General features: G+C 53.3%; 1 protein-coding gene across 1 annotated transcript; it reads right to left on the bottom strand.

The window, feature by feature from the left end:
- Window positions 1–7,575: 7,575 nt before the first annotated feature.
- RCC_08788 (uncharacterized protein) lies at window positions 7,576–7,914 on the bottom strand (the record flags this gene model as incomplete). The annotated part of the gene is made up of 1 exon (XM_023774034.1): window positions 7,576–7,914. One exon carries the CDS (start codon window positions 7,912–7,914, stop codon window positions 7,576–7,578), a length of 339 nt encoding a protein of 112 aa, XP_023629802.1.
- Window positions 7,915–9,442: the final 1,528 nt, after the last annotated feature.

The raw sequence follows: 9,442 nt of genomic DNA, 5'->3' as shown, positions 1-9,442 counted from the left end.
ACTTGCCACACTTCTGTGATGCTGTTTGATGCTATCGTTCCCTTCGATGCTGCAGCCTACCGCTCATCAGTGCTACACAGCTGGGTACTTCCGCGGATGCAAAGAAGCAGGCCGTTTGGCGTAAGAAGCTGTACTGGGCGCCAGCACACTTTGGAGGGTGTTTGATGCGCAAAGGCGGTTGTAACTGCTCCCACGGCATAGGTCCTTAGGCTACACAGCCAAATGCGGTTCCACTTTCCAGGCAATGTCGCCAATGAGTAGAACCATGAGCACCAGTCTCGGCGAGTGTGTTGGTGTCACCGTCGAGGATCACATGCGGCCTCTTCTGCTCAGCCGGATGGCTTTCATTGGTCATGCTGCACTTGATGTCAGCGTCTCCAGTAGCCGGTAAACGAAAGATTGCGCAAAACTGTTGCAAAATTGGCGAGGCTTACCATTGTCACACTAGTCCACTGACCCGGATCCCTAGATCAGCAAGATCCCTTGCTCTTCACTTGGTCGGATCTCTCCAAATGCAGCGAAGAAGGCACAGCAGCTTCGTGGGATATCTTTGTAGGTCGTCTCTGATGGCGCCACTGCAACTCGTGAACTGTTGTAAACATGAACCCAATTTTAGCAAGGGTGAGAGGCGCAAAGGTATGCCTTTGCGAGGAAGCTTCAATTCTTGCTCGACCATGTCAACCTTCCTGCGCAGGGGCACAGTGGACGTATGCGGCGCGTCTGTCGTCGTCGTATATCGCACAGTTATTCTCGAATGGATATTCGCTTCCTTCATATGTTGGAAGGTAGCATAACGATCGCTACCTCGGATAGTCTCTTTTGATATGGGGCGCTTTCATGCTGCGTGTCCCAGCGCGCGCTCGAGGACGCGAACATCGACACGTTTGAGCAAAAGCTGCTCCGCATTCAAGTTTAGTGCCAGGCATCGATCAGCAGGAAAGCAGCAAGGAGGAGGTGGGATTGGGTCGCACCGTGGCTCCATTGACCTTGCAGAGGGAGCGGGCTAGGCCTTGGAGCAGACTTGGGTCGAGACGCCGCCAGCGTTGTGGCGCGAAGGAGGTGCGACTCCTTGTGGATGGGAGAACGATCAGCGAACAGCCCATAGATAGCCCCGAGAACCCTCATGACATTTCGCGGCTGCGCACTGGAGGTATGGCGCTGGGCGCTAGGTATCATGAGTGCCCAGCTGAAGCCAATCTCGTTCTGCGGCCGCTTTTGCTTCTCGAGCTTTGATTTGAGGCCGCGAGTCATTCACTATCGGACGTACTCCCACCGACGTACTGCATCCATCTCCTGCTGTAACCGCTTCTGCCTGTCGAGGTCCGAGCTGGAGCGGCGAGTCATCCGCTTCGGACGTCCTCCTTGTCATAAGCAGTATCTACCTCCTGCTCCCGGAGCGTATCGCTGTACTCAAGTTGGACGAGCATCATCACGCTCACTGCTGCCACTAAGAGGACTTCCTGGGTCATCGAATCGGGTCTCTTGAGGTCGGAGAAGTCTTTCGGCCGAATCATCAAGCTCATTCGACAAGGCCGAGCCGGTCTGGGAGCTGGCGGATCATTTCGTACTCGTGAGCCCCTTGATGAACGTGATTCTGGCGTCTTGATTACTTCGCAGGGATGGTGTTGCCGCTTCGTATGCACGCGGAGGAATGACCATACGAGGCTCGAGGGTCGTGGATGAGTAGGCCATGGTTCCGGGTCCACACTGACTATACTGCTCGTCCATTAGCGCTACCCGGAAGAAATCAATCGAGGATCAACGGTGGTCTCGTACCGACGACGCCGCAATCTCATACTTCTTATGTTCCCCTCCCAGCTCTGCCATCTCCTACTCTTATTGCTCGTCGTTCTAGGCTGCAAAGGGAACGGTCAGGACAACACAGCTTCGTGGCGCGTACCGCCTCTCGAACAACAGGCGCGTTGAGCTGTTCTTTTCGTGACGGCCGAGATGTAAGCCAGCCGGGCCTTCGCGCCTGTGGAATGGCAGAGCGGCGGAGAGCTGACCGTGTTGTTCTGTGTGAATGTTTCGCGTCGTCGTGTTGCTGCATACTGTAAGCAATCGCCAGCTCAGGGCAACGAACTCAACAATGGACTTTACATAAAGCGCTTGCAAGGGCATTCACGCTGTCGGAGTCTCTTCTGTTCCTGCCCGAGCCCCCCTGTTCGAATGAAGGTGTGCTTAAAGGTTGCTGGCGCTGCTGGTGCAGCCGAGCGCTGCGGCATAGGTTATCCTGTAGTCCCACGATCTTAAAGATGGCGGAAAGGCTTTCCGACCGCTTCATCCCCCGTATCAGCAGAGCTGTGCCTGTGTGTACTAGTCGGCTCATCGTTTGTTCAACTGCTTTGGCTAAGACTGCCTGAGAAGGGAGGTCGTCTGCCTGGAGCTGCTACTCGAGCAGACAGTGATGCCTCCAGCCGATCGATGAAGACGCGATGGTCCGGCCTTGAGGCTTCGACGGCGGAGCTCACGGGGTGGCTTTACGGCGGAGGGATCGTGTCTTGCACCGTGTAGGAACTCAGGCGAGTCGAGGAGGATGTTGCGCTTCCATGTCATCTGTCAGCGTTGCCAAAGGTGGTAGCGAGTGGCTTCCGGGCAGCTCGTCGTTGCGCCGATACTGCAGCTCGGAGAGACATAGGGGGTGGAGTCGATGCTGTCGCTCAAGGACACACCGCCCACCACAGCAGGTCGATCAAAACGCGTCTGTCTGTCGCGATTGTGATGCTGGAGGACTCGTTGGGCATTTCCTTGCTTGCGAAAGGTCTGCTGGTGCGTTCCAAGACCCATGATCAGTAAGGATGTGGTTGTGTAGAGCTCCAGCGGTCCGGCGGATCTCCACAGCTCTGCCTGTAAGTGCGGAGCTGTTGGGTGTCGAGAAGCTGGCGTTCTTCCCCGAAGATCAAAAGTTCGCCGCCCTTGGATGTTGAACAGCCATGTCCTTTGGATGGGGAATTGAACCCGCAACGTCAACCATGACCTCCTTATGTTTTCAGATAGAATCCGGGATGGATGTGCACCGAGTCACGGCCGATTTTTTGCATGTCTAAATGTTGCGTGGTGATTTATGGGAGCCTGTGTAGCAATAAGCTGGCCTTCCCTTGCAACCTCGCGAGTTTGCAAGCCGGTATTGATCAATCAGGCTGTACAGGAGGGGAATTGAACCCACGCCTCAACCATATGCCAACAATCTCATTTGATAGGATGTAAGGGAGGCATTGCCCGAGTAACCTCTGATTTTTTGCACGTCTATATCTTGCGTGGACGTTCAGGGAGGGTGGCGTAGCAAAAAGCCAGCTTCCTTCCGCAATTCTCGTGCAATCGAAAGCCGATACAGATCATTTGAGCTCTACGCTCGGGGAATTGAACCCCAGCCATAAACGGGTGCAACCAATTTGATGTGATAGGATAAAAGGGAGGTATCGTCCGAGTAACCCCTGATTTTCTGCGTGTCTATATGTTTGCGTGGAGGTTCAGGGAGGGTGGTGTAGCAAAAAGCTGGCAAGTTCTCACGTCCTCGCTTGCTTGAAAACGTTGGACGCAACTGTCAAGTACGGCGGAAGCAGCAAAAAGCACTGCTCAACAACCACAACATTCACTGGCATTGTCGCTGGATGAAATCCATGCATGAGGGGGCGTGAGTGACCTCTGATTTTCTGGGGTTCTAAATATTGTGTTTCCAATCAGGAGAGCTGTTGTGGCATAAAGAACGTGAAGTTGGCCGGTCTGGACGCGGACTTTGGTAGGTTCAAAGCAACCAGAAAATCTCACGAATGGGCCAACATCAGGCATTGCCTTTCGATTCTGGGCGAGGATGGAACCTCGCCGGGGCGTGTATGTTCAATGCTGGAGCGGCTTGATGGTGATGGAAGACTTGCATGTCATTCAGTTCAGTAGCATCACCAAGTCGGTGACATTTGCTGTACTTCTAGCAAGATGAACATGATGGAATACGCGACCAAAGCATGAATGAGTTACTGCAATATCACATTCTCGTTCTGCTACTTTCCATCAACGATGTGGCAGTCAAAAAGTAGACATAGTGGGAAACTCCTCCACCCAATATGGCTTTCTAACGCCAGCCCAAACCAACACCTCCAACCCGCCACCAAAAAAATAACACCCAAACTCCTCTGAGAAATCATCAAAAAAAAAGATGGCCCGAACAGCCGGATCCCCAAACTATGAAGGGGACCTCATCCTAGTCGGGTGACTGTTGAAGACACACAACACCACACAGCACAAGGGGAGGGAAGTACTTACCTGACATACCACTCGGCCAACTGACCCATTGCTCGTTGAGACTTTTGATGATGAAAGTTCGGAATTGCGTGATCCCTATTAACATCACCTGGCGCAAGTACGGGTCCACTTGCCGGGCCGAACTTGCGCGGCCTTGGTGGAATTTGGGCAAGAGCTGGGGCTCTCAGACTGGGTGGGATTGTCTGTACAGGACGGGCTCAGGACGGGGAGGTTCTACAGGTGATTGATTCATCGTGAGGGCAAGTACAAGCACGCAACGATAGCAGCAAGATTGTATTACGAGGATCTATGTAATGTGTTGGGTTCCGCCTTTGAACAGAGCTTCGTGCCTCTTGAGGTCTCTACTATGAACAGGAAGCACCGCAGACAAGATGAGGAGAGTGTATTGATCGAACAGACCTCCGTGGAAGAGGAAGAACTGGAGGAATGCCATCGTGTAGGTGGCGGAGTGCTCCTTGAGACGTTGCGGACAGCAAGACGAGTCCGCAAGCATCCCTCCAACTTGCYGTCTTCCGCTCGAAGGCGTGGTAGATGAAGACCTATGTCCTCTGCAACGAGTGACTAGAGCACTGTGAACAACATATCCGGGCTGAAACGCCATGCGAGAGATGCATTGAAGGTACAGGATCGGGGAGGGGAGATCCGTTGAGCTGCGGACCATCCATAACGACGGTGAAGCTGGGAAGATGGCGGAAGAAGTAATCATAGAGCCCGTAGCTTGAGATGTAAGCAAAAGACATAGAGAAGACGGATGATTAGCAGAGAGCTCCACGAAGAAGTTGGTATCGGTCGGATGTAGAGCAAGTCGTTAAGTCGTAATCTCGACGCGAAGGTTCCATCGAGAAGCATGAACAACAACAAGACAACGAGCCTGTCAAGCCAGGCCAGCGCGGCTGATAAGACCCGGTAACGATTGAGCAGTGAGCGATCGAAGGCATCGCGACATTGCCACCTCCTCGATGCCGGACCTCTCGCTGGCTTGCAACATGTCGAAAGGCGCAACCTCGGCGGAGCCAGCGAGAAGATCACGAACAAGATTCCGACGCGTCTTTCATCTTGCTGCCATCACACCCGCAACGACAGGAGTAGTGACTCAGCCATGGAAAAGAGAGCTCTACCAGCGCCGGACACAAGAACAACAGCAGCGACAGTGGCATCCCGAGAGCAAGGGCGAGCGCTTCCATACAGCCGACCATGAGCCTTACGTCAAGGAACGGATGGCCTTCGACAGCTACAGAGCTTCGTTACTGATCCCTCTCACAGCCGCACCGGTGAACGCGATACCATCGCCAGCGGCGGCACATCCAGGGATCGACGACGAGTCTGGCAACACGGACACCCATCAAGCTGCACATTACCAACGATCCGCACATCAACAACGAGGGGAAGCACGATCAAAAGATGGCTATCGTCATGGAAGTTGCAGGTCGAAATAACACGAGCATCGTTAAAAAGCCCTGGAAGATGCAACCTCGATAAAACATGCCGATATACGCGTCTTCCGATTCCTTTGTTCGCCGAGAAGCACAGAAATGGCTCGAGCCTCTGCCTCCCTCAACATTTACTCGGTACGATGGGCAGCGATTCAGCCTCAGCCAGCGGCGTGGTATGTCATTTAAGCGTATGGCAGACACCCTGGAAAGTGGTGGACTGACATACCCAGCAATCGGCTTTGTCCAACCTTCCGCGACGGAGGATTCAAAAACGAGGCTGTCGAGAGGGTCTTCGCAATCAGCAGCAGGGCTTTCGTCGATCATGACAGCGGTACATCTTCTGAGGCAGGCYGTGCGAGGCGCGTTTCGTCGAGACGCGCATCATTAAGGAGCACCGATCTCGATTCAACGCGTTCACCTCGACCCTGCTGTTCTAGGCAACTCGTCAATGAGAGCGACGACAGCAACATCGACGGTAACATCACCAACGACGGCAGCATTCCAACGACGGCGCGGCATTGTAATGATGGCGGCATTGCAACGTAAGCGGCATCACAACCACGACGGAATCAGCGGCGGGAATATCGTTGGGACACAGCGGGAAGACGAGAATGGAGTTGACCCGCTCGTCGAACAGGTGGATGGGATTTCGATTGACACAACAGGAGTCTGGTGAACAAACTGATTCACGATACCTGCAGCACGGCTCCGGCAGCAACATAGTGGCATACAGTGGGCTCAAGAGATCAGACACTATCCGAACACGCGTCTTTGACTACGATGGAGATAATCGAGACGCGTTCAGCCCTCGTTCAGCTTGAGGCAACGCTCATCGACGGAAAGCTGGCTTTAGAAATCCTACAGTCGGCTCTTGCTAATGAGCCTGCATTGGAAGAGATGGCGCCACAACCCTAGAAAAGGTTGTGGATGCGGACAGCGAGGATACCTTCATCGTCGACGACGAAGGCTTGAGTGACTAAGGCAGACTCAGCGAGTCCGGCAGCGTCGGGGCACACGATGTTGGTGGATAATCAGGAACAGGCTCGAATCATACATTGTGCCTTCCGAAAGACACATGAAGGATCACAAGAGAAGAAGAGTAGACGACGGGAGGAGGAGGAGCGAAATGACAAGCAGAGGCATACTGTGTCCAAGTTTGAATAGTTGCGGAGCAAAGTTTTCATTTGAACGCGTTCATAATCTATTCAACCTCCCGGACTTCCTTCCACAATGAGCTGGCCTGCTAACCTTGGTCATCGACTCATTCAACGATTTTTCATTGCAAGAGTCTACGCCGTCATCATTGAATGAATGCAAGCCGCCAGCGACATGGCTTTCGCCGTGGACATCAGCGACCCATTGATCGAGGGCAGCATCACCATGGAAGACGGAAAATGTGCACTCGTCTTGACAAACATCTCAACCTMAGCCAAACTTCCTCCACCGCGAGGGTCATGCTCTTGATACATCTGCAGCGATGTTCTCGGGACATCAATCGTTGCAAGAATGTTCGATGTCGACATCGATGGTTTCTCTGTCACATGGACATTTTCGCTTCCGGCGGACGTAAAGGAGTTCATGATGTCCTCATTTGCACAATTGTGGAAGACGAAGCGGACTGGACGCGTTCGACGGCAGGTCTTTTGCAAGTGGCGATCAAATCGATTGGAGAAAGGTTGCTGGCTCCGATATACATGATGAACCATAGTTTAGCATGTGTCAAAATCTTGATGAATCATTCGGAAGCTATCGTTGATTCCGTCTTTCGCGCCTACCTCTCTCTGTCCATCTCCAACTACTTTTTCCAATCCCTATTCGCGTCCTATGCCACGACGGTTCAACAGCATAGCCTTGTCGACCCTCTCTACCAAAGAAGGAAGCATCAAGAGCGGAAGAAATCCCGAGCCCGCCTGCGGCGATTCTCCCGGCTCTCACTGCGCACAAAGATGTCTCCGACAAGCTCCGTCTCCGTACGGCCTTCTCCGGAGCCATGATCCTCTCCCTCCAAGTCACGGCGAGTCTGCTCGACTGCATCGGGAACTGCTTCTTCTTCGTCCGGGACGGGGACTTGCGCGGACTTCCTGAGGAGGATCACGTAGAGGGTGCCGATGGTGAGGAAGGCGAGGCTCATTACGATGGTGATGGTGATGAGAGCTACGGCTGGGACGAGGCCGAGGACGCAGGTGAAGGAGGCGGTGGAGTTGGATGAGTGGTTGGCCATTTTGATTGCGGTGCGCCGGTCTTGGTGAATGCTGGCGAGGAGGGAGGCTCCGAGTATGCTCGTTGAAGATGCGCTCGACGTTGATATTCCCAGGACGTAGTGCTCGAAGCGTGTGCTGATTTAATGGTCGAGGAACTGTTGGAGGTGCAAAGCAACGGTCTTGTTGTTGCTGCGGCGGTCAGTGGGGATCATTCGATTTCATGGAAAAGGTGCAGGTGAGTCTTACAACACGGCCGGAGAATCTGCAGGCGGATTGGATGAGAAGCTGCCCTTTGAATGCTTGTCGCTGTCGCCGGTAGCGTTGCAATGAACGATTCATGTTGTTGTTGAGAGAATTTCGCGATGGGTGGTGAGGATGTTTGGGATCAGATCTGAAGATCAAGCAGCGGGAAGTAAAGTGGACCCACCTCGAGAACGCGAAGCTATTTACAGGAGCCCGTCTCCTCCATTCAGCAACTCAAGAGGTCAAATCAAGCAGACTGACGCCGGATTCCTCCATCTTCCTCTTCATTCAATCAGGCGAACCATGTACTGTCTTGCTCCGATGGATGATTATTCTCGAAAGCAACGACGCCAGATTCACGTAGGYTGCCCAAGAACTTCATCGAGCTCGCTGCTCTCATTGCAGACCAAAGCTACTGCCTGGTAATACGCAGCAGCTCAACACTTTAAGGACAGCTGCTGCTTCTCTCCGAGTATTTCACGCTCCTGGCGTCACACCATCGTCAACAGGAGCCGGAATCAGACACGAATCAGACAGGCACCCATGGCGATGCATTCGGCAGAGTTCCTTACGACGCGGTCTGCAGGGGCAGGGAAGTACGACATGGTGCGACGATATCTCCAGCGCGATAGCCTCACTTCAATCATCTTGAACAGACTCGAACAGTCTTGCATCTCTGCCGCCACAACAGCCTCCCATCGATTACAGCGACGTCAACGTTTGTCTCCCGTTCGAGTACCGGGTCGACCTCCATAGGATGACATAGGGACCCGGATCACACCCACTCATATCTACAGCTTCAGGACTTTCCGCCTCTCGACCTATAGACGTTCATCCAGTTACGATCGAGATCACTACGTCTAGGTGCAAGAAGTCCTTCGATATGGGTGGCTGCAATGGATCACAACAAAGACCCATTGTCACTGGGCCCTGCTCCTTGAGGCTTACATCGCTCGTGGTAACTCTTTCTAGATTCTTGCCTGAAAGACTTGAAGCCCATGCTCCTCAGAAATTCTTTTCACACGCAGACACCACAGCCTCTCGCCATCCCGACGGTGACTTCAAATGCCCAGCATTTGCTTCACTCCCTACACGAAGATACGCCTGGAGAGCATGACAGGCGGCCGCTATCGCTACATCTTCAAAGTGGGCGACAGTACCTGCTTAGCAAAACATGGATTCGAATGCTCCGATGGAGATGGCTCAGCTGTGTGAATGTTCACCCCGCCGCGGTACCGTCATGGTATCCAGAGCGGCGATTGCGACTCAACGACTAGTCGGCGCGCCATTACAGTTCTATGCATT

The sequence above is a fragment of the Ramularia collo-cygni genome (genome assembly GCF_900074925.1).
Source record: "Ramularia collo-cygni strain URUG2 genome assembly, contig: RCC_scaffold15, whole genome shotgun sequence".
In the NCBI taxonomy this organism is placed as follows: Eukaryota; Fungi; Ascomycota; class Dothideomycetes; order Mycosphaerellales; family Mycosphaerellaceae; genus Ramularia; species Ramularia collo-cygni.
This window is presented reverse-complemented; position numbering and strand designations above follow the sequence as displayed.